General features: G+C 44.6%; 1 protein-coding gene across 3 annotated transcripts in view; it reads right to left on the bottom strand.

Annotated features, from left to right (window-relative positions):
* fancg (FA complementation group G) overlaps positions 1-24043 on the bottom strand; it is a 29666-nt gene extending 5623 nt beyond the window's left edge. For 2 of the 3 annotated variants that reach the window (XM_007890708.2, XM_007890709.2), the window contains exons 1-11: positions 23902-24043; positions 21025-21109; positions 20073-20204; positions 18428-18627; positions 13699-13861; positions 12430-12560; positions 9855-10001; positions 9326-9495; positions 8776-8842; positions 5654-6018; positions 8-57 (exon numbers count right to left, since the gene is read on the bottom strand). In XM_007890708.2, the coding sequence (XP_007888899.2) occupies positions 8-57; positions 5654-6018; positions 8776-8842; positions 9326-9495; positions 9855-10001; positions 12430-12560; positions 13699-13861; positions 18428-18627; positions 20073-20204; positions 21025-21109; positions 23902-23976 (1585 nt within the window). In that variant the 5' untranslated portion in view covers positions 23977-24043. The remainder of the gene's footprint in view (positions 1-7; positions 58-5653; positions 6019-8775; positions 8843-9325; positions 9496-9854; positions 10002-12429; positions 12561-13698; positions 13862-18427; positions 18628-20072; positions 20205-21024; positions 21110-23901) is intronic. The other variant, XM_007890710.2, reaches the window with a different exon arrangement.
* Between the last annotated feature and the right edge of the window lie 1258 nt (positions 24044-25301).

Here is a 25301-nt window from a genome sequence, read left to right as displayed (position 1 = left end):
AACTCACCTGAATGAGGCAAATTCACAATTTGAACTTTAAGGAGCAAATTTAGGCATCTACGGACAAAGAGGGAGGCGAAAAAAAATCACATTTCAATACTGTGTGTAACCCAGTTATAATATTTACCAAAACGCAACATATATTATCATTACCTATTGTATCTGTTCGCTCTCATATGATCTCATTGTGACAATTAATATATCACAAACTGCACAAAAAAATTGCTTGTTGTAATGAAACAAGACCTCCTGCTGTTGTAACGTAAAAATAATTCTCAATTCTTAAGACATTAATTATTTCAGAAGCTGTCTTTTAACAATGTTGCCCTATATATGATTTGGGGTTAGCTGAACTGTAAGGGAGTCATCAAGATGCTCTCACTCAAAGTGAGAGACATCTTCAAAGTGAGACACACCTTCAAAATGATTGGGCTCTAGGTAAGGACAAATGGCTAGGAATTTCAAGTGTAAAGACAAAACTTTGTGTAAAAAACAATTAATAATCGTTACATTTTATATAGCGCCTTATCACGTCATTGAGACATCTCAAAGTGCTTCACAGAATATATTGTGAAGTAGATTGACTGTGTATTTTGTGGGCGAAACGTAACAGCAAATTGCACACAGCAGTGTCCCGCAAACAGTCGTGGATTGAGTGACACAATTTTTGTTTTTTTGAGGGATTATTACTCTCGGAAAGCAATCCACCAATCAACGAACAACCGAGTTCCTACTTCCTGCTCAATAAACAGACATATGGAGTAAGGAAACCTGCCTAAGGTTTCGCCCACCCAGGAATTGTACCCAGGTCTTAACACTTGTGAGGCAAATGCTCTAACCACAACTAAACCCACAGCATTGCACTATGAAGCAGCAGCATAACTCTATTTATAGCATATGGGTTTAACCTCACAGGAGCTTAAGACAGAGTTAAAAACAGTTCATGAAATAAGTTGCTCTTGTAGTGTTAGTTACTGAAAATTACTGCTATTATTAAGGATCTAAACACCAAGTGAGGAGAAGTAGTCAGGCAGCAATAGGTGGTGTGTGTGAAAGGCCTTCATCCTTTCTGCCCCCACCCTCTGGAACTCCATTCCTTTGCCTCACCATTCACTTGGCTCCTTCAAGGTCCAGCTCAAGACCTTCTTCTTTCACCATGCATTCCCACGGCTGTAAGCACGGTCGAAGAGGAAGGTTTTCAGGTGGGACTTGAAAAAGGGGAGAGAGGGGGCAAGGCAGAGGGATTGAGGGAGTGTTCCAAAGTTTCAGGGCCTGAAAGCAGGACTTCCGATGGTGGGGTGGAAGGTGCGAGGGACGAGCAGGAGACCGGTGCCAATCAAGCGGAGGTGAGGGGTGGTGGATTGGGGAGTGAGGTTAGAGAGGTAGGGAGGTGCCAGAGAGTGAAGGGATTTGAACATGAGTGTGAGGATCTTGAAGTCGATTCGTTCGGTGATGGGGAGCCAGTGAAGCCTGACTCGAACTGGTGAGATGTGGGTACGGAGTTTGGTCCAGGTCAGTATGCAGGCGGCAGAGTTCTGAATGAGCTGGATCTTTTGAATAGTGGAGCTGAGGAGACCGGCGAGGAGTGCGTTGGAATAATCCACGTGGGAGGTGACAAGCACATGCATGAGGGTTTTGGCTGCATTTGTGGTAAGCTACAGACAGAAGGAGGGACAGGTATGACCGAAGTTGACCTGGAACAATGCGTTCCAGAACTTTGGCAAGGAAAGGCAGAGTTGAAAGAATGTGATCCTGGTCAGGGACCAGATGTGGGGAAGGAAGGACAGCTGGGGGTCGAGCCGGATGCCTAGATTGTGCACTGGTTTAGTGAGTCTGAGGAGAGCCCAGGGAGGTTGAGGAGTTTAGATCCGCAGTTGTCGTCCACATTCAGCTGCAGGAAGTTTGCACTCAAGCTGATAGAACATCGGTGAAACTGGAGTTGGTACTGGAGGAGGCAAGTAGATTTGTGTGTCATCCACATACATGTGGAAGTTTACCCCATGTCTGCGGATGACATCGCCCAGAGGGAGCATATAGATAAGGAAAAGAAGAGGGCCAAGGATGGAGCCCTGGGGTACCCCGCAGGTGACGGGTGGGGGCGGGTGGAGAAACCGTTTGCTGAGATGCAATGGAAGCGATTAGTTAAGTATTAAGTACGACTTGAACCATGTGAGTCCGGTCCCACTAAGGTGGATGAGGGAGGAGAGACGGTGAAGGAGGTCTACTGTGTTGAATACAACAGAGAGGTCCAGGAGGACAAGGAGGCAGAGGGAGCCCTGGTCACAGAAAGAGAGGACGTCGTTTGCGACTTTGACAAGCGCTGTCTCTGTGCTGTGGGCAGAGCGAAAACCAGACTGCAGGGGCTCGAGGTGAGAGTGAAGGGAGAGGTGTAACCGAAGTTGACCTGGAACAATGTGTTCCAGGACTTTGGCAAGGAAGGGGAGGTTGGAGATGGGACGGTAGTGCAAGAAGTTGGAGGGATCAAGGGTGGTTCTTTTGAGGAGGGGTGTGATGACAGCGGTTTTCATGGTGAGTGGAACAGAGCCTGAGGGCAAACTAGCGAAGAATATAAAGACAGACTGCAAGAGTTTTTATAAATATATAAAGAGGAAGAGGCTGTCAAAGGTAAATGTGGGTCCGCTACAGGCAGAGACGGGGGGAATTATAGTAGGAGACAAAGACATGGCAGAGTCATTAAACAAGTACTTTGCTACTGTCTTCACCTTAGAAGACACTGAAAACCTACCAAGAATAGAGGGGAACCAAGAAGAAAATGTTAGCGAGCAACTTGGGGAATTAATATTAGTAAAGAAATGGTTTTAGGTAAATTGTCAGGTCTTAAAACTGATAAATCTCCTGGACCTGATGGCCTACATCCTAGGGTTTTAAAAGAGGTGGCTACTGAGATAGTGGATGGCTTGTCTTTGATCTTCCAAAATTCTCTGGATTCTGGAACGGTTCCCATTGATTGGAAGATTGCAAACGTAACACCACTATTTAAGAAGGGTGGGAGAGAAAAGATGGGGAACTATAGACCAGTTAGTCTGACATCAGTGGTAGGGAAAATTCTTGAGTCCTTAATTAAAGATGTCGTTATGGGATTCCTGGAAGACCATAACAAGATTAGGCAGAGTCAACATGGCTTTACAAAAGGGAAGTCATGCTTAACTAATCTTTTAGAGTTTTTTGAAGATGTATCTAGCAGGTTAGATAGGGGGAAACCAATAGATGTAGTTTATTTAGATTTTAAAAAGGCATTTGACAAAGTGCCACACAAAAGGCTATTGCACAAGGTTAAGGCCCACGGATTAATGGGAACATATTAGCATGGATTGAAGAGTGGCAAACGGGTAGAAAACAGAGAGTAGGGATAAACGGGTCATTCTCGAATTGGCAGGATGTGACTAGTGGAGTGCCACAAGGATCAGTGCTTGGGCCTCAGCTATTTACAATTTACATCAATGATCTAGACGAGGACATTGAATGTAACGTATCTAAATTTGCGGATGACACTAAACTAGGTGCGAGAGTAAGCTCTGAGGATGATGCAAAAAGATTGCAACGGGATATAGATAGGCTCGGGGAGTGGGCGAGTAGGGGGCAGATGGAATTTAATGTGGGGAAGTGTGAAGTTATTCACCTAGGTAGAAAAAATAGAAAAACAGATTATTTTCTAGAGGGGGAGAAATTAGATAGTGTTAGTGTTCAGAGGGATTTGGGTGTCCTTGTACACCAGTCTCAAAAAGTTAGTTGCAGGTGAAGCAATCAAGTAAGAAGGTGAGCGGCATGTTAGAGTTCATTGCAAAAGGTTTAGAGTACAAGAGAAGGGAAGTCTTGCTGCAACTGTATAGGGCCTTGGTGAGACCGCACCTAGAGTATTGTGTGCAGTTTTGGTCTCCTTATTTAAAAAAGGACATATTTGCCCTAGAGGGGGTACAGCGTAGATTCATTCGGTTAGTTCCTGGGATGAGGGGACTGACCTATGAGGATAGGCTGAATAAACTAGGGCTATATTCTCTAGAGTACAGAAGAACGAGGGGAGATCTTATTGAAACATATAAAATTCTTAAAGGGCTGGATAAAGTAGACACTGAGGGTCTGTTTCCCCTGGTAGGAGAATCTATAACCAGGGGTCACATTCTTAAAATTAAGGGTCAGCCTTTTAAAACAGAGTTGAGGAAACATTTCTTCACTCAGAGGGTAGTGAATTTATGGAATTCACTACCCCAGAAGGCTGTAGACGCTCAGTCCTTGAACATCTTCAAGGCTGAGACTGATAGATTTTTAAAAAAATAGAGGGATTAGGGGATATGGGGATAGGGCAGGTAATTAGAGTTAGGTCTGAAGATCAGCCATGATCTTATCGAATGGCGGGGAAGGCTCGAGGGGCCGAATGGCCTACTTCTGCTCCTAATTCTTATGTTCTTAGAGCCTGAGGAGAGAGACTGGTTGATCTTGTCGGCCAGGGCTGCGGAGAGAAGGGAGAGTTGAGTGACCAGCAACTGGGGGAGGATCGAGGCAGCACCCTCTGGACAATACAGGGAGCAGGAGGCATATTAGTGGGATGAAATGAAGCATTGTAAAAAGCAGTCCCTTTACAATGTATTTACAGATTTATGCTGCACTGGTTTGGAATATGGGCACTTGCCTCTTGGCCAGTGAAAAACTCCCCACATATTGCCATCTTTTCAACCATTTGCAAAACATTACTCGAATCTAATTGACTGTAAGCAGGGGCCACTGTCTGAGTAAGCACTTCCCACCCAGCTTTCTGTTTATCTAAGCGCTCTGGGACGCTATCCTGCGTGAAGGGCGCTATATAAATGCGGTTGTAATTTTATAGGGGCCAATCAGATCCCGAATACAGCCCAAAAAGAGCTTGCATTCCTGGAATGGTTTTGTGTTATACGCAACCTAGTACGCAATCTAGGCGTCAGGTTCTACCCCCAATTATCTTTCCTCCCCCACATCCGGTCCCTCACCAGCACCGTCTCCTTCTACCTCTGACGCATCACCCGCCTCCGCCAATACCTCTCTCTGAAAGCCACTGAAACCCTAGTCCTTGCGTTTGTCACCTCTCGGCTGGACTTTTCTCACGCCCTCCTCGCCAGTCTCCCATCCACAACCATCCATAAAATCCAAATCATTCAAAACTCTGCCGCCCGCATTCTTACCCGCACCAAACTCCGCTCCCCGATTAACCCAGTCCTTGCTAGACTGCACTGGCTGCCTGTCCCACAGAGGATCGATTTCAAGATCCTCACCCTTGTATTCAAATCCCTCCACTCCTCTGCACCCCCCACCTCTCTGACTTCCTCTCTCCTCAAAACAGTACCCGTTGCCTTCGCTCCTCCGGGTCTCGCCTCCTCCTCGTGCTCCAAGTCCTCCACTCCACCCTCGGTGGCCGTGCCTTCAGCCACTGTGCCCCGAGGCTCTGGAACTCCCTTCCTCACCCCCTTTGCCTCGCTCCCTCTCCTCTTACTTTCAGGGCTCCGCTGAACACTTTTCTCTTCGACCACACCTTTAGTCACCTTCCTCCCCCTCCCCCTGGCTTGGCGCTGAGATACGTTACTGTAAAGCACTCTTGAGATGCCGTTGGGCATGGAGGGCGCTATATAAATCCAAGTTGCTGTTACAACAGTGACTCACTCACCTGCTAAAATTAGTAATTGCTTCCTTATTATTTTTCAGCAGTGCAAAAGCCTGGCCTTGATATAAAAGCGCAGCCGCCGACCACAACTTATAATTCAAGCTTTCCCTCTTCTCTGCCCAAAGTGTCCGTGGGTCACTTGACAATCGAGAGGCAGGAGTTCGACAACCGGTGTTCAATGCTGGGTCTTCAGTGTTCACAGGGATTTCAATAGTTAATGTTTCCGAGAGGAAACCTGACATCTTGGTGATGATTTCCTCACAAACAGTGATGACATCATTGTGTCTCTCAGATCCCAGCAAAGCCACTGCCGCTTCCAAGTAGACTTCAGGAATTCTGGGAGCGTTGGGGCTGCCATCAAGAGCAATCTACGAGATATTAAAATAAAAAGAAACACATTTAGAGAGCTTTCTAAACCCTGAGAGATCACTGAATTTTTAAAACTTAAATATTATAGGGTAGCACATAATACATTTTACATCTGATAGTTATATATATTTGTGGGATGTTGCTGGTGCAAATTGGCTGCTGTGTTTGCCCACAAAACATACAGTCGCTACATTTTACAGTATATCCTGCGAAGCGCATTGAGACGTCTCAGTGACGTGACAATGTGTTATATTAAATGCAAGGATTATATCTATTATATAATAGTTATATATTATAGTTCCTTTCATGTCAGGAGGGTGTCTCAAAGTGCTTAGGTTAACAAAGAAAGAGCGTTCATTCTTATAACACCTAATCATATCAAAAAGTCTCAAAGCACTTCATAGGTAATCACTGTCAAGTGTAGTGACTAGTTTGTAGGCAAATACAACAGATTGCTGTAAGGTCCCACAAATAGATTGTGAGGTGAATAAATGATTCATTTGGAGGATTATTGACCAGGATATTTTTTTCGAAGAGCATCGAGGGATATTTAACATCCACCGGAACAGGGAAACATGAACTCAGTTTAACATCTTATCTAAAGGATGATACCTCTAACAATTCAGTCCTGCTCAACACTGCCCTGGAGGATCAGCCTAGACTACGAGCTGAATCCCGATTTGGGGCTTGAGGCCACAGCTTTGTAACCCAGAGGTAAGGGTACTACCTACTAAGGTAGGCTGACACTGAACGAGATATAATCCTTGCATTTGATATAGCGCTTTCACGTCTTCTAGACGTCTTGTTAGTAATTTTACAGATGGTGCTAAGAGTATAGAGTTTATTGCATAAGATGAAACATAAGGTTTCACAATCTGTAATCAAATTATGCTACATATAACACAATAACAATACACATCTATATGATCAAAACATTTATCACACAGCATGCACTCAGGGGTTGCTCAGTACTTCAGACGAACAACACACCACAAAATACAGGCAGGGATCAGGCCCTGGTAAACCTTCAGGGACAACTGACTCTGCAACACAAATGTGATATGGATTGGCGCCCGATAAACCCTCCTGGACACAACCAATCCTGGAAAACAATACTTAATCAAAAGACTAACACACAGAATCAGAGAGTGACTCCTGTAAACCCAACAGAGACAATCAGCTATTAGCCCAGCACCTCACTCGTGCTGCCTAACCTGACCTCTGCGTTTAAACTGACTAACCACTTCCACTGTTAACACTTCCTTGCCAAATAAACAAAACTGAAAACATATTACCCACTACTCCTCCTCTTTCACTTTTCATGGTCACTTTCTTACTGGAGGTAAATTCCCTCACCCCTGTACATATATATGGATACAGAAAAATCAATATCAATATTCCACTGGGAAGTTTGCTGACCCTCTACATAACTCCAACTATTTCAAAGTTAAATCTTTCTTTTACGTGTTTCTAACTCCACCTCCCCTTGCCACAGAGATGCCACCCCTTTGCAGGTTGCTTTGCAGAGAGAGAGATATGGACAACTTCTCGGCAGCCTTCCAACATCTGCTTGTTTCTCAGCCTTGAGATGGCAGGTGTCTGAGGCCGCAGCCTTTTCTTTCTGTGGTCCATTGTTCTTACATCTGTGCTCAAGGACCTGATTGCTCATTATCTCAGAGGAGTGAACATCTTCCCAGAAAAATATGAAATGTAAACAGAAACTAACCTCAACCCGTCAGCAAAGCCGCTCTTAACTATTTAACTATCAAACCTTCTAGAACATTCAGTTGCTGTTTGAAATATAGCCAATGTAGCCTGAGGTGATAGTCAATATACGTCAACAGTCTCAAAACGCTTCACAGACTATACTGTAAAGTGAATTCACTGTATATTTTGTGGGCGAAACGTGGCAGCCAATTGCGCACAGCAGCGTCCCACAAACAGATATGGATTGAAGTGACTAAATTATTATTGTTTTTCTTTCTTGAGGGATTATTATCAGGCATGTGGAGTAAGGAAACTTGCCCAAGATTTCCCCCTGCCAGGAATCGAACCCAGGTCTCTCGCTTGCGAGGCGAGTGCCCTAACCACTGAGCTACGGGACTCCATGTGAACATCTGCTACTTCTGGATCCACGTCGACCAGAGGGGATCATCAAGGACACAACATTTTAATTGTGATTTACAACAATGGAGTCCCGCAGAGCAGTGGTTAGTGTGCTTGCCTCGCAAGGGAGAGGACCCAGGTTCAATTCCTAGACGGGGCAAAACCTTAGGCAAGTTTCACACACCTCTGTTTACCTAGCAGTAAACCTAGTTGTTAGTCAATTAGCGGATCTAAAAAAAATGTGGTCATTCAGACAACAAATGTTTGTGGGACACTGCTGTGTGTAATTGGCTGCCATGTTTCGCCCACAAGATACATAGTTAATCCACTTTACAATATATTCTATGAAGCACTTTGTAAAAATGTAAACACTACTAACAAGAAAGTGGCACAACTGAGACTAAGAAGATCTATGATCAGATTTGAGTATGTCAATGAATTTCACTCCAGTTCTAGAACATGTAAAATCTTCAGCAAGAAAGGCAGAAGCCACAACTGTGATCTAAACTGGGATCAAGGCTGAGGTCACAGCCAGAAACAGTAATGTTTAATCGGACACTGGAGAGTACACTACGGTTCATATTGTAAAATGTAAAAAATAAAATGCAGCTTGTCTGCAAAGATAAACCAAGTAAATAATTTTTACTCACTTCCTGTTGGGATCCCTCAAGGAATGAAGACAGAAGATCAAGGTAGTGTTCTGCTGCCTCTTCAGCTCTTAACAAAAAAATACAATACAGTCAACCCACTTCAGTCACCTTTCCCCTCGACTCAAACCTCCAGTTCGAGTGCCAGGACAGTACTGTTAAGTGCCTTTGGATGTCCTCCTGACGTGAAAGCCACTATATAAATGTATATATTTGTATTATATTGTAATTTATATTGTATTAATTTGAACTTTCATATTTAGACATTTTTTCTTACATATTTTAACTGAACATTTGAGGGGAATTTACATTAATTCTACAACAAGAAGAAAATTACATTTGTATAGCATTTTTCATGTCGGGAGGACGTCCCTTTCTGATACCTGGTTTAAGTAATCACCTTCCCAGCTAGAACCAGGTTTAATTACTTAACTGATTTTCCAAACATTGCTCACACAATGGAATGTGACAATACAACAACTTGCATTTATATAGCACCCTTCATGCCGAGTAGTGTCCAGGAGCGCTTAACGGTGGCGGGGTCTGACAATACCTTCCAATCTGAAGAAACTTTTTTGCAAGCAAGTGCTTCACATGGGCTTGGTTTACACTGGCCAGAGGAAGACATGTTTCAGGGATCCGTAAAAGCTGTTCAGGTCTGATCAGAACTCCAGGGTCAATAAAGTCAACATCTTCTTTCGCCTGATCCTGACTTTCCAAAGCCTAGGAACAAAATACTTTGGCTAAGATTCATTCCAAATTCCCTGCCTTATCAATTAACATTCAGTGTGCTACACTGATTCTGAACAAACCCCTGCCACCTTATGCCCCTTTATTAGAGCTGAAAGCTACATAGCATTATTTCCAACAGCGGAGCAATTTACTGCAAGAAGCTCAATTTATCATTACTTGCACTAACAAAGTTAGATGAAATGTTTTCATCTAGACAGTTACTAGCTTGCACTTTGGATTGTTTTGCCACACGTGGCTATTGAGGATGACATCTGCTTTAACCTGCTCACAACAGTTCAGCTAACATAATGTAATCAATGAAGACTGTATAAAGTAATAATGGGCTTCACCGTATTGAGATATTTGAGGGCCTCAAGCTCTGGTTCCATCATCTCCAGTTGATGGTAAACCTGGGCAGCGTGATTCAATGCAGAAAGGCACTGGAAATCTGCTTGCAGAGCCCGTTTAAAATACTGCAAGGCAGTTTGTGGTCTGTCCTTAAAAAATACAGAAGTATATATTCATAAACGAGTTATAAAACTTCACATTTTATATCAAAAGCTATTAAAATCCAATATGTTGAAAATACTGTACAACCACTTTGTCTAAGTTGGTGACGGTGGATTCAAAATTTACATGTTAAATCTGTAGAATTACAACAATTATCAGCGTTTGCCTACAAATGGACAACCTTTACACTATACGACAAATATTGTGAAGCACTCAGACTTTGACAACAAATAATAATTCCTACAATTGGTACAAATAATAATTCCTACCTTTCACATTGGGAGCAGGTACCAAATCGCTTCACAGGATCTAATAATTATTATAATAATAATCCTTGCATTTGATACAGTGCCTTATCACGTTTTTGAAATGTCTCAAAGCGCTTCACAGAATACACTGTAAAGTGGAGCAACAGTGTGTTTTGTTGATGAATGCGGCAGCCAATTTGTACACAGCAATTTCCCACAAGCAGCCATGAAGTGAATGACCAATTGTATTTGGATAATTGTTAGCCAGGGCACCGGGAGTAACTCCCTTCTCTTTTTGAATAGTGCCAGCACCTGAACAAGCAGACAGGGTTTTGGTTTAACATCTCATCTGAAGGACAGTACGTCTGACAATGCACCCCTCCCTCCAGCAATGCATTGGAATATCAGCTTATACTATATGAGTCCCAAGTCCCGACGTGGGGCTTGAACCCACAACCTTCTGAATCAGAAGCGAGAGTTCTACAAACTGAGCCAGGCTGACACACAGGAGATGCAACAAAGGTGAGTGGAGTATCTGTGGAAAGAATTTGGGTTTCATGACAAACCAGTTTTACAAGGGACTTTCACTTGCATAATGAATTGACATAGGATGAATGTCCTAAGGCGTTACACAGAAATGATAGCACGCACTAAACAGTTTTGTTTAATATATAGCGCCTTTCATGTTGGGAGGAGGGAGAATTTAGGGATGTGGACAAAATACAAGGTCAATGAAATGGGTCTTTAAGACTTTGGATGGCAGGGAGAGACAGAACAAGGCAAAGGTCTTTTGGGAGAGAGTTCCTGAGAAAGAGTGGGTTGAGGACATCATGAGGTGTACATCAAGCTATTACTCTTTCCCATTCAATATTCACAAAGAAGTAAAAAATAACAAACTACAAAAGCACAAAGTTGAACATGTGAATACATTAAAACTGAAGAATCAAGCAATCCCTTCGCCAGATACACTTCAACTTATTGCTCATTATCCTCAACACCACAAATCTGTATTAACTGTGCAACATTCTCCCCCCAACTATGCAGAAGAGAAACAGAGATAAATGGTAGGGCTAAAGCATTGTAGGACATAGCCTGACTGATGAAGCAGTAAGTAGTAAGACGCTTTGGGACGTCCTCCCGACGTGAAAAGCGCTATATCAAATGCAAGGATTATTATTAGTGGATAGTATGAGCTGAGAATATTGTTTCACATATAATTTGATGTGCAACCTTGAACAAAAACCTTGAATTTTCATCAATTCCTTACACTTAGAGATTTTTGTTGCAGTATTACCCTGAGCTTTGTACAGCTCAAGGTTAGTATTATTGATTGTATGCATAACTTATTATTTTTTGGTGCTTCTCTTGTATCAGAGGTAATGTTGTTATTGAACAACACGATACAGATCATACACACCACTGAAGCTTCTTGTAAGATAAATTACTGTGCTTCCAGCTAAAGCAATCAATCACATTCAATTGGTTGAGTTATCAAATGGATGCTATTGTACACTTCAAAGGTCGAATCGGACCCCAATGGTCGAATCGGAAGAGTGCATTAGGATTTTTACTATTAGGGCATCACCCTGGCCCAGTTGATAACAACACTTGTTTGTGGGACACTGCTGTGCGCAAATTGGCAGCCACATTCACCAACAGAATCATTACCCCTTACAGTATATCCTGTGAAACACTTCCAAGTTGTCCTCTTGATGTGAAAGGGGCTATATTGCGTGCAACTAGGATGCCTCTGGACCATAGATTACTTAGGTATACTCTCTTCATTTTTAGGAGCATTGCATGCCCCAAATAATAATCCTTGCAGTTGATATATTGCCTTATGACGTATTTGAGATGTCTCAAAGTGCTTCACAGAGTATACTGTAAAGTGAATTGACTGTATATTCTGTGGGCAAATCGCGACATCTTGTTGCACACAAACAGATTTGGATTGAGTGACCAAATTATTATAATTTTTGTATTTTACTTATTTTTGAAAGGATTATTACCCCCAGAAAAGGGATCTGCCAATCGACTAACAACTGCATTCCTACTTACTGCTAAGTGAACAAATACTTTCATCACTCAAAAATGGTGCTCTCGAAGCCCAAAACATTTCTGTGGGTTAAACACAATATAACCACCAAACACAACAGACATTTATTACCATTTGGATGGAGCTATAGCCGAGCAGGGTATAGAGCTGAGCCAGGATTCTCTTGGAGCAAAGTCCCGCAACTGCTTGTTGCAACACATCAATGGCGTTTGCAAAATTACCGTCTTCCATGTTGCGAAAACCTAGCCAGTGTGCAAGAAGAAAGCAATATAATAACATTAATAATCCTTTATAATTTATTCATTCAGCAATACTCTGAAGAATTGGACTAAAATTAGGTCGCACAAGGCTGGCAACAAGCAAAACGTTTGCTCCTACCTACAACCTCATCCATTCTTACTGCATGGCCATAATAAACTTGGGAGTAAAACAAAAGGTTAATAAGCACATTCTTTCTCAAAGACCATTTTCCAACTAGATCCACAGTAATTAATTAGTTACATACTAGCAGCAACCAAGCAAATCATTCTTCTTAAATCTTCATGCATCTGAAAGCAGCAGGATAATACTTTAAAAAAAGACATCTTTTTTCCATCCATCAATTCACTACCAGTGAGATGAAGATATGAAGAGATAGCATAAAAAAGAGCCTAGCAGCATTATAGGAGATCAATTTTAAAATCTATTAAGTGACTAGTGGAATGTTAAGCAGACATGAAAATAACTTCAGAATTTTTTTTGAAGATAGATATCATAATTCTAAGTCACATGATATGAAACCACAGTGGATGTTTAAACAACCTTCTCAGCGGTCATGAGTTAGGAATGAAGGGTACTGGTAATCGCTAAAGGAATATATGTTAAGAAAACAAACATAGGAAGAGGACTGCCTTAGCTATTCAGCACGTGACAAATTGACAAAACAATGACTTTCTAAGAAGATAAGTCTTATTGAATCTCGGGACCACAGAATTTTCTTTTTTGTTGAAAACATGGTCCAGTGAGGAGAATTGACATGGCAACAAAACATCTCCGATAAGAGATCATAAATGGATGAAAGAAGGAACAGCCACTCGTACGTCTGCTCTGAGCCGCCATTCCTCCCCAGTGTTGATGTCAAAATATCCACCTACATCCACGGTTATTAATTATTTACAAACTAAATATTTTCTCATCAAAATATTATATAATTTTTTTCCATTCATCAATTCATTACCAGTGAGATGAAGGTATGTCAGTGTTCATTTTAAAGCCATGTAAACGGTTATTATGATACCACTCATTAATGCAGTTAAACAACTAGCTACTGTCAGACTTCCACGAACATTACTGCTGAACAGTGTGTTTACGATCAGGCCTTCCACAGGTTTGGGCGAGTACCTCGAAGGAAAGCAATGCCAGTGAAGAGGAGCTGTCTTAGACTCGTGTGGCTCTGGATCACCAGTGAGACTCCCTCAGCTCCAGGGTCAGTTTCGACAGAACTCATTTTAATCCATTGCAGCAAATCACCAGATCGTTCATCCAAAGCAGAGGCTGAGGAACCCTTACAAAATAAAACACATAAAAGTGAGGAGTGGTACAGGCATGTTTACAATCATGATAGTTTATTTCTATTGATAATTTTTTTTTTACGGTGAATGTTTCATCCTACAGACAACATGCACGCACTCACTGTGCACTCAATAAACACAATGAATGCCAAACTCCATTTGAATTCTTGTTCAACAACAACAACAAGAACAAGAACAACAACAACAAGATTCCATTTATAAAGCGCCTTTCACGTCAGGAGGACGTCCCAAGGCGCTGCACAGTTGGGTCATGACCCGAGCAGGGGGGAAATGGTCAGGGTGAGGGGAGGGAAGGGAGGGAGCAAGGAGGGGGGAAATGGTCAGGGTGAGGGGAGGGAAGGGAGGGAGCGAGGAGGGGGAAGAGAGTCGAGAGGGGAGCTGAAGGCACGGTCAAAGAGAAAGGTTTTGAGACCGGCCTTGAAGGAGGAAAGGGAGGAAGCAAGGCGAAGGCACTGGGGGATGGAGTTCCAGAGCCTGGGGGCTGAGAGGCTGAAGGCCCGACCACCGATGGTAGGGCGGTTGGGGCGGGGAACGTGGAGCAGACCAGAGCCAGAGGAACGGAGGGTACGGGCAGGTAGGTAGGGGGATAGTAGGTTAGAGAGGTAGGAGGGAGCAAGGCCGTGAATGGCCTTGTAGGTGAGGATGAGGATCTTGAAATCAATCCTCTGGGGGATGGGGAGCCAGTGGAGGCGAGCGAGGGTGGGAGTGATGTGGTCCCGAAGCCTGGTGCGGGACAGTACACGAGCTGCAGAGTTCTGAATGACCTGCAGCTTGTGGAGGGAGGTGCCGGGAAGGCCGGCGAGGAGAGAGTTCCCATAGTCCAGCCTTGAGGTGACAAAGGCGTGAACCAGGGTTTCAGCAGCGTGAGGGGTGAGGTAGTGCCGTAGTCTGGCGATGTTCCGGAGGTGATGGAAGGCGGTGCCAGTTGTGGTGCGGATGTGAGGGAGAAAGGACAGCTCAGGGTCGAACAAAACGCCGAGGTTCCTGACTGGCTTTGAGAGGTGGAGAGTGCAGCCTTGGATGCTGATGGTGTCAGCGCCTGAGGTGCGGAGGCGCTGACGTGAGCCAATCAGGAGGGCCTCGGTTTTTCGCACGTTGAGCTGAAGAAAGTTGTCTCTCGTCCAGGACTCGATGTCGGACAGGCAGCTGTCAGGACATCGGTGGTCGTGGAGTTGAGAGTAGAGGAGGAAAGGTAGAGTTGGGTGTCATCCGCATACATGTGGAAGTTAACTCCATGTCTGCGGATGATGTCACCGAGGGGGAGCATATAGAGGGTGAAGAGGAGGGGACCGAGGACAGAGCCCTGAGGGACACCACATGAGACAGTGCGGGGGGTGGAGGAGAAGCCATTCGTCGAGACAAAGTGAAGACGGTGAGAAAGGTACGACCTAAACCATTCAAGGACAGTGCCTTGAAGGTTGAGGTGGGAGGACAAGCGGTGGAGTAGGATAGCGTGGTCGACCGTATCGAATGCTGCCGATAGGTCGAGGAGGACGAGGAGACAGAGGGAGCCCTGGTCACAGATGGTCAGGATATCATTGGTGACCTTGACCAGGGCAGTTTCTGTGCTATGGGCAGCACGGAAACCTGACTGAAGGGGTTCGAAAAGAGAATGGGTGGAAAGGAAAGAGCGCAGTTGGGAGGCGACAACTCTTTCCAAGACCTTGGAGAGAAAGGGGAGGTTGGAGATGGGCCGGTAGCTTGATAGCTGCGACGCATCAAGGGAGGGTTTTTTCAGGGTGGGCGTGATGATGGCAGTTTTTAATGGAATGGGGACAGAGCCAGAGGAGAGGGACAGGTTGATGATGTCAGTGATATGTGGGGCAAGAAAGTGGAGCTGGGAGATAAGGAGTGGAGTGGGGATGGGGTCAAGGGAGCAGGTGGTTGGTTTTAGGGATAGGATGAGTTCAGTGACAGAGGGTGGGGAAACGGGTACGAAGGTGTGTAGGGGAGGATGGGTAGGAGTCGGAGTGTGGGAGGGAAGGGGTGGGGGGTGGGTGGAAGTTGGAGGGGAAGTGACCGCGGAGCGGATTCCCTTGATCTTGGATTCAAGGAAATCCAGCATCTCCTCGCAGTGAAGGTTGGAGGAGATGACCTGCGCGGGCTGGCGGTGGGGACGGAGGAGTCGGGTTGTGGTGGAAAACAGTAGCCTGGGATTGTTCTTCGCCTCCAGGATTATCCTGGAGTAGAAGGACGACTTGGCCGAGGCTAGAGTGGAGCGGTAAATTTTGAGGAGGTTCACTGAGCGAACAGAAGTGAGACTCAAAATGGAAAGAGCATTTGGTGTCAGCTTGGCTCAGTAGGTTACATTCAGTCAGAAGATGGTGGGTTCAAACTCTGCGTTGGCATTTTGGACTCATATAGTCTAGGCTCAAACTCTAACACAGTGTGCACATTGGAGTTACAGTGTTTGGTGTGTGATGCATTGTTGGGAAGAGCTTGTTGCTGAGTAGTCCTGACCAGGAGCAGGCCAGAGAAAGCCCGGCAGTAGCAGCCCAGATGTATAGCGATGTGGCTTTTGGACCAGGAGCTTTTGAACTCGTCCGAACCCCAGTTCATGCTCTTTGCTGGTCTCCGCATACTTCCACATGTATCCGGATGACACCCACCTCTATCTCTCTGCCTCCACCCTCGATTCCAGGACCATTGTTGTCCTGACAGAATGTCTGTCAGACATCAAGTCCTGGATGAGAGCAAACTTTCTTCAGTTGAATGTCAACAAGACCGAGGCTCTCCTGATTGGCTCTGTCAGCACCTCCACACCTCAGGCGCTGACAGCATTACCATCCCTGGTTGCACACTCCATCTCACTAAGTCAGTCCAGAACCTTGGCATCTTGTTTGACCCTCAACTATCCTTTCTACTCCACATCCATCCATGACCCACTCTACCTACCCCACCTCCGCAAAATTGCCCGGCTCCAGCACTGCCTCACACTGCAGGCCACTGAAACCTCATAGACATATTCATAATAATAATAATCCTTGCATTTGATATAGCGCTTTTCATGTCGGGAGGACGTCCCAAAGCGAATTGACTGTATATTTGTGGCGAACGCGGCAGCCAATTGCGCACAGCAATGTCCCACAAACAGTCGTAGATTGAAAATGACCAATTTATTATTGTTTTTTGTTTTGGAGGGATTATTATTAGGCTCTGTGTGGAGTAAGGAAACTTGCCCAAGGTTTCGCCCTCTGCCTGGAATTGAACTCAGGTCTCTCACTTGCAAAGCAAGTGCTCTACAGGCTTGACTCATAACATCCAGGTTTGACTAAGCAAACTCCCTGCTTATCGGCCACCCCAACTTTTCCCTCCATAGGCTGCAGATCATCCAGAACTCTGAAACCCGTGTCCTCTCCAGCACCAGGCTCCGTGATCCTATCACCCCCATCCTCGCCCGATGCCACTGGCTTCCCATCACACAGAGGATACAGTTCAAGATCCTGGTCCTCCCCTTCAAAGCCCTCCATGGTCTTGCTCCCCCCTCCCTCTGTGACCTTATAACCCCTTACCATCCTGCTCGCTTCCTCCACTCTGCGGGCTCTGGCCTGCTTCACGTCCCACCTCGCTCACCCCACTATTGGCGGGCGGGCCTTCAGCCACTCTGCCCCCACTCTCTGGAACTCCATCCCGCAGTGCCTCTGCCTCGTCCCCTCCCTCCTTGCCTCCTTCAAGACCCATCTCAAGGCCCTCTTCTTCGACCGTGCTTTCGATCACCCTCCATTCCCCACTGCCCTCCACCCTCCTGATTCCGACTCCCAGCTCGGGTCCGAAACTCTGAGTGTCCAGTGCCTTGGAACGTCCTCCCAATGTGAAAGGCGCTATCCAAATGTTTTTTTTTTGTTGTTGTTGGTGGTCTCAGCCAGGGCTGCACAAACAGGGCAAATTGGGTCTGGCTTTGCCAGGGTTCGGAATGGGAAAAAACAGCCAGTCCCTCTTCAACACCCTGTACTGGTTGTGTGGCAATCAGGTGGACAATGCTGTAAACATCCCGAAGAGTCAAGTCTCTACCAACATTCACTGTGAGCGCCTTGGGACGTCATCCCCACGTGAAAGACACTATTTAAATGCTATTTTTGTTGTTGTTGTCAAAGCTCATACTTGAACAATGGTCGCTTGGATGGGGAAACAGCCACTATAGGGCTCCATCTCAGCAACGAGAAGCCAGACCAGGTACAGAGAAGCACGTGTCAGTGGGGAGAAAAGTCACTGAGGAAATCCAGTTTCCAATTAGGGCAGCTTGCAAATTAAGAATTTCTCAACACTCTGCACAATGTGTCACGGACAAAAATCTCAAGACGAGAATTTAAATCCTAAAGTCTATTACAAATTACAGTTTCTGTTGAATAGTCTGCATTTTAGATAATTGTTATGATTATATATACACAGACACCAAAATCAGTGACAGGAAAGAATATCAGTAATTTAAATCATCATCTTGGGGAAATAATAAATTCTCGTGATAGTGAGGCACTACAACAGGACACAGTGAGTTCTGCTGAATAAGCAAACAGCGGGAAGTGACATAACTGGCTTACTGCACATTCTCGGTCTCTCAGCAGGTGAAATACAGCCTCGATCTTTTCCAGCTGATGGTTGGCCAGCCACAGCACACACTGCAAGCTGGCCAGCTGCTCAGCTGAGTGAGTGAAATCTCGGTTATGGGTGATCTGAAATGTCACACTCCATAATTTCACGACATCCAATTTATCACAATGTCTGCTGTGAGCTTCCAGTCCTGTTTTGAACAAATGCAAAGGAGCAGAAAAAGTGAACCAACGTTAAACTGTTGTGATAACATGTCATGGTCACCACGTTTGACTGGTTATTGGGGCCAGGAGTTCTTCCCACTCAGCTCCTGTTAACGCTGTAAGCCAAAGCCTTAACTGGTAGGGTGTTCCGAGCTGGACAAGCAGTGGGAAGCTTGCCAGGTAATACTTTTGATGTCAAACTATACTGTTTTAATAATATTTGCATTTGATATAGCACGTTATCATGTCGTAGAGATGTCTCTAGTGTAGTGACTGTGTTTTGTGGGCAAAACGTGGTAGCCAATTGCATTCAGCTGATTAGACTCCAGCATTAGCGGAACATGCACTGGGGTCCCCAAACCTTGGCTTTTGCCAACGGAGGGAAAATAATAAGTATGGAAAATGAAAAGAACCTGGGGGTCCTGATTAACAATAAATTGAAGTTCTCCCAACAATGCTCCGTGGCAGTGAGTACAGCAAACCAGATGTTGGGATGTATCAAAAGATCAATAGCAAGCTGAAATAGTGGGGTAATCCTGTCATTGTATAACATTGGTGAGACCATACTGTGTACAGTTCTGGTCGCCGCAGTACGAAAAGGATATTGGAGAAATTGAGAAGATAGAGGAGGGCAACTAAAATGATTGAGGGAATGGAAGGACTGGACTATGAGGAGCGACTAAGTAAATTGAGCATGGTCACGCTGGAAAAGAGAAGATTGAGAGGGGCAAGACAATATAACAACAACAAAATTACATTTATAGAGCGCCGTTCACATCGGGAGGACATCCCAAAGCGCTGAAATATAGATCATGACAGTCTGTTTCAACTTGTCCAGAATAGTAGAATCAGAGGACACGGCCTGTGATTGAAGTGGGGTAAATTCAGAACGAATCTACACAAACAGTATTTCAGCGAGTGAATTGTGAACCTTGGGAGACGGTTGAAGCAGGAAGTGTTGATTCTTTTAAACACAGATTAGATAGTTTTCTTTTAGGAAATAATATTATGGGATATAGTACATAGGTAGTTTGGGACATATGTGCACGCGACTGCCTGGAAGGTGGAAGGCAAATTAGATAAATCTTGCTCTTTTTTCGTCTAGCATTGCTTATGTTCACGTCGGGAGGATGTCTCAAAGTGCTGACACTGCACTTTTAATGAGATATAATATTTTAATAATAATATTTTGTGATTTTGGAAAAGGAATATTGTCCGGGAAGAAAAAAAAGGAAAACTCCCTGCTGTTTTTAATAGTCCGCATGTCAATTAGTGACTGGTGTAAAGTCTTGCCTGAAATATGGAACCTTCAGCATTGCATTACTACACTGCAGTGTCAGCCTTGAGTTATGCTTTGCAGTACTTTGCAGTACTTCACAGTACTCTAACCCAGAGGAAGTGCTACAAACTAGGCAATCTACTTACAACGTACCTCGAAGAAGTCCCTGATAAATCAAATTATTATCATTTTGATCAATGCGGTCAGACAAGACAATGTTTAGAACAATTGTATTGTACAGAACAGTCAGCTCCAAGGGTATGCTGAGCGTGACTGGTGATAACCCTGCAAACAGAGAATGAGGGGTAGTTATTAATAGTGGGCAATCAGGCAATCAAATTATTACATCAAAATTGTACATCAACACTGCAGCACCTTGTACAGGTCACTCGTATTGTATAATCATGACAACAACAACAAATGACATTTGTATAGTGTCTTTTCTGTTGGGAGGATGTCCTAAGGTGCTGTATAGTCAGGGATTTGGACCCTATGTGGGGGTTGGGATCAGGAGGCAGGGAGGGTAGATGTACAATGATTTTTCTACAAAAAGGACAGTGTTGTGACACAGAAATGGAAAGGCTCAGATTCATCCCAGCAATTACAATCTCACACACACAGTGGAGTTTATCATATGGCACTAACACAAGCAGCATTTTCATTTTGTTCTTAAAATGTAACTGCTGTTCCCCAGCCCTCAGAGTTACTTTTGCATTCTCTATTGGATTGCTATGGGGTAAGGATTTTAAACACCGCCTAGGCATATCTTAAAGAGATTTGGCCCCAGCTCAGTTCCAAATTTCCCAGCAATCAGTCCAGAGAGGTGCTGAGAGAGAAGCTAGAGAGTGGGTCACCCATATAGAGTGCAGGTGTTGCATAATACCAGCGCACAGAGACTATCAGAAACCAGAGAGGTACAAAAATATTTAATACAATTTCCGTTGCACAGGTGAATTTTTAAAAAAACTGCAAGGAGGCAACATGGCTTCAAAATAAGTGGGTAGGAAATGCAGGAGTATCCTACAGTCACCTTTCAATCTAAACTCATGCATTTAAAGCTTCCACAAAACAAATTGTCAGTCACTGTCAATTGACTGACCAATACCTTGGATTTTCTGCAGGAGTTTGCTGAAAGAGATGTAGCTCTGATGCAGGATTTCCCTCCGATCTGCACTGATGGTAGAAGCATCCTAGAAAACAAAAGTCGAGAGTTCCACAAAATATGTACAATAATTGACGGAATAGCTACAGGAACGTCAAGACAAATCCTTCGAGCTTAAGACCATGAGTTGTGTATTAGCCTGGCTCAGGTGGTAGCACTCTTGGCTCCGAGTCAGAAGGTTGTGGGTCAGAACTTGAAACTCACACAGTCTAAGCTGTCATTCCAATGCAATGCTCTGGGTGAGCTGTATTGTTGGAGGTGCTGTCCTTTGGGTGAAGTGCTAAATCACGGCCCTGTCTTTCTGTTCAGGTGAATGTGAAAGATCCCGCAGCATTATTCACAAAGAGAAGGAAGTTTCTCTCTGCGTCCTGGCGAACAAATTCCCCCATACAAAAAATTGTTCATTCGCTTCATAAGGGTGCGTGAGAGACTGCTGTGCACAAACTGGCTGCTGCTTTAGGCCAGAAAACAGTCACTCCACTTTACTGTATACCTTGTAAGCGGTTTGAGATGGCCTCTGACGTGAAAGGCGCTATACCAAATGTAAAGAATATTATTATATGAGTTTCTCCGACAATTTTTCTCAATAAAGGTGATCACTCATTTCATGGCCGTTCGTGGGACATCGCCGTGCATAAACTGACGGCCATGCTCGCCAACAACTACACAGTCACCACACTTCACAGTGCAATCCTGTGAAGCACTTTGAGATGACGTGATAAGGTACCATATCCAATGCAAGGATTATTATTATATGCATTATTATGACATTATTCACAAAATGCAAAAGTACCTTCACTGCAGGCTTTTTAAAGCAACCCAAAGCCTAACTCCACATGGCTATGGGCAGGAGCCTAACTTTTACATTAAACCTGCAAACATTTTTATTCCTTTGAAGACCTTTTCTTACTCAGTTTAAAAGCACTAACCTAAATCTGTTCATCCATAGTAGGCAACACATAATATTGGACTACTTTTGAGCTAATATTTGGTTGACTTTGGGCTACAAACATATTTTAATTTCTGGCAATCCTGACTCTAATCTGTAATTTCCTACGTAGAAAATTCTTGACCTCTGATATACAATTTTGTGCTAGGTTATGGAGTACAGCCACAAGTTAGCTCTACACTGAGCACTTTACAATGAAGCTACTAATTATTCTCAAACAACTTAGCTGTTGCAATACGATAGCAAAAATGAAACGGTAAAAGTATCTGAACGTAATCATGGTGTAAAAGCTATGGAAAAAAATATTTTCACCTGCAACAATCTTGAAACAATTAGGTGAGTCACCAAATAACTACAATTTTTCTCTAATCGTTTGATCAAGGCAGTGAAAAACAACATTACACAATCGAGCGAGATTACATAAAATTGCAATGATGTGTAACTTTATAATAATTCAAAAGGCTGATTTAAAATGTGACGGACTGACAGAAAATTCCAAAGCCCCAGAGCGACCAGGTCCTGCTTAATGAAACTCTGCTGAAGATGGTGATTAATTGTGAATTTGACACGTTTGTTTGTCACCATCTCTTTACAAAACGCAGTGTAAATAGAAATGACTGATCCTGTATTGAACCAACTGCCAGTAGGTGTAAAAAGTTGAGCAGCTTCAGATTCCCTTCAATTTTTAACCACTCGGTCGGTGTCAATGCTCTCTGAGCACTACAATCAGGACTTTCTGAATTGGTTACAATACAAGAAACCATGAGGTCTATGGTTTTTATTTTCTTGCAGGAAATAACATTGTTACACATTGTGATAGGCACTACACATCAGCAGTAACCAGAAAAACAAGGCACAGGAAAGACAAAAAATGTTCTTCTAAATCTGCCAGAACACTGAAGCGCAATCCAGCAATATTGTGCGGTCACCTCATTGGCACTTTAGCATAATTCATGTGAGAAAGTCCTCGACACCTCGAGCCTCTTTTAGCAACAACGTTTGCTCCCCAGTCAGTGAGGGGAGGGTAACCAAATAGATAAAAGACTCAGTGGCAGGCCGTGATAATATTTTAAAATCATTAAGCTGAAAAGCCATTGTGTGCGCTGTAAGAAAAAAAAACAGGTTCAATAACTTTGCGTCAGCCGGGCACTCTTGTCTCCGAGTCAGAAGGTTGTGGGTTCAAACCCCACGTGGGCACTTGGAATCACGTCGTCTAAGCTGACACTCCAATGCAGTTGTTTGGGAGTCCGATAGCTCAGTGGTTAGAGCACTCGCTTTGCAAGCGAGAGACCTGAGTTCAATTCCAGGCAGAGGGCGAAACCTTGGGCAAGTTTCCTTACTCCACACAGAGCCTAATAATAATCCCTCCAAAACCAAAAACAATAATAAATTGGTCATTTTCAATCCACGACTGTTTGTGGAACATTGCTGTGCGCAATTGGCTGCCGCGTTCGCCCACAAATATACAGTCAATTCACTTTACAGTGTGTTCTGTGAAGCGCTTTGGGACGTCCTCCCGACGTGAAAAGCGCTAAATCAACTGCAAGGATTATTATTATTATTATTATTATATCTGTGAGGAACTCAATCAGCTACACTCGCATATTATTATTGTTATTCATTGTTTGTTGCTTCCCATAACCCAGATACAGGGAGAAGGGATGAACAGCGTTACCCTTCGGGATAAGTGAACAGGAAAATTACAGCGAAATTAAGAACTCACAATTCACATTCATTCACAACAAATGCAGCTCTGAACTCCCCAGTGGATTTGAACAACAAACTGCACCACAGCCACAGTCAGAGACCGCGACTGGTTCTTTCCCTCTGTGGCCGTCGGCTGTGAGGACAAGTGCAAGAGACTCGGTTACCTTTACTCGCGACACTAACTGGTTGTTTTCATCAGCCCACGACCCCAGGCAGCTCCCGCCGCAGGGCCCCGCCATGGCCGGCGCCCGTCACGCGCCTCCCCTCTGAGCCCGTGGCGCTACCGTGACAGACCGATGCACCGCGAGACCCGACCGGGAAGTCCCGCCCCTGTGCAGGGATTGGCCCACCACTGCCACACGCTCCCGGGCCGCTCCCTCATTGGTTCACAGCCCCGTCTATCAAAAGGCCCACGGCCGGGATTATGCGCGGGAAGCGCCACGCCGCGGAGCTCCGGCCGATGTCGCCGGGTTGGGCGGGTTCGCGCCCAATTGGGCGGGTTTTTGTTGTTGTTGTTGTTGTACTGCGCGTGCGAAACGGCTTTCGGGCGGGCGCCCAATTTTTTGAATTTTGAATTTAAACGTCTTTCTTCCCCTTTGAAGACTTCGTCTGACACAGTTTCCAAAGCACTAATCTAAATTAATAATAATAATAATCCTCGCCTTTGATATAGCGCTTTTCACGTCGGGAGGACGTCCCAAAGCGCTTCACAGAACACACTGTAAAGTGAATTGACTGTATATTTGTGGGCGAACGCGGCAGCCAATTGCGCACAGCAATGTCCCACAAACAGTCATAGATTGAAAATGACCAATTTCTTATTGTTTTTGGTTTTGGAGGGATTATTATTAGGCTCTGTGTGGAGTAAGGAAACTTGCCCAAGGTTTCGCCCTCTGCCTGGAATTGAACTCAGGTCTCTCACTTGCAAAGCGAATGCTCTAACCACTGAGCTACAGGACTCCAAATTAGCCACAACGTATAATACCAGGCTGCTTTTGGACATGTACTTGGTTGACTTTGGGCTACAAACGGATTTTAATTTCTGCCAACTGTGTGTGGCCAAACCCTGACCCCGTGGGGCTGCCAGTCACTCACATTGGCTCATGTCAATGTATTCCTCCCTGCGAGTGGTGGAAGCAGTACCTCTCACCTGACGAGTGCCACTTTTTACTTACGTTCCTAACCGCACGCTTTGTGAGCACCAATTGGCTGCCGTAATCACGCACGGAGCGATTTCAAGATCCCTCCTCTCACTCTCAAATCACTTCACACCCTGGCACCTCCATACCTCCCTGATCTGCTCCCACCCCCACTGCACTACTCACCACCTTCGTTCAGCTGCCTGGGGGTCCTCTGCACATCCCTCGTCCCTTCCGCTCCACCGTAGCGGTCGTGCTTTCAGCCACTCTGCCCCACTTCTCTGGAACTCCCTTTCTCAAACCCACCGCCTTGCCTGCCCCCTCTTCGCCCATCTTCAAATCACACCTGAAGACTTTCCTCTTCGCCCGTGCCTTCAGTCACTTCCTCTCTCCTATCAGCTCAGCGTCAAACCACACCGCGTTTG

This window comes from Callorhinchus milii, unplaced genomic scaffold (assembly GCF_018977255.1).
Source record: "Callorhinchus milii isolate IMCB2004 unplaced genomic scaffold, IMCB_Cmil_1.0 Scaffold1, whole genome shotgun sequence".
NCBI classification, from domain to species: domain Eukaryota; kingdom Metazoa; phylum Chordata; class Chondrichthyes; order Chimaeriformes; family Callorhinchidae; genus Callorhinchus; species Callorhinchus milii.
This window is presented reverse-complemented; position numbering and strand designations above follow the sequence as displayed.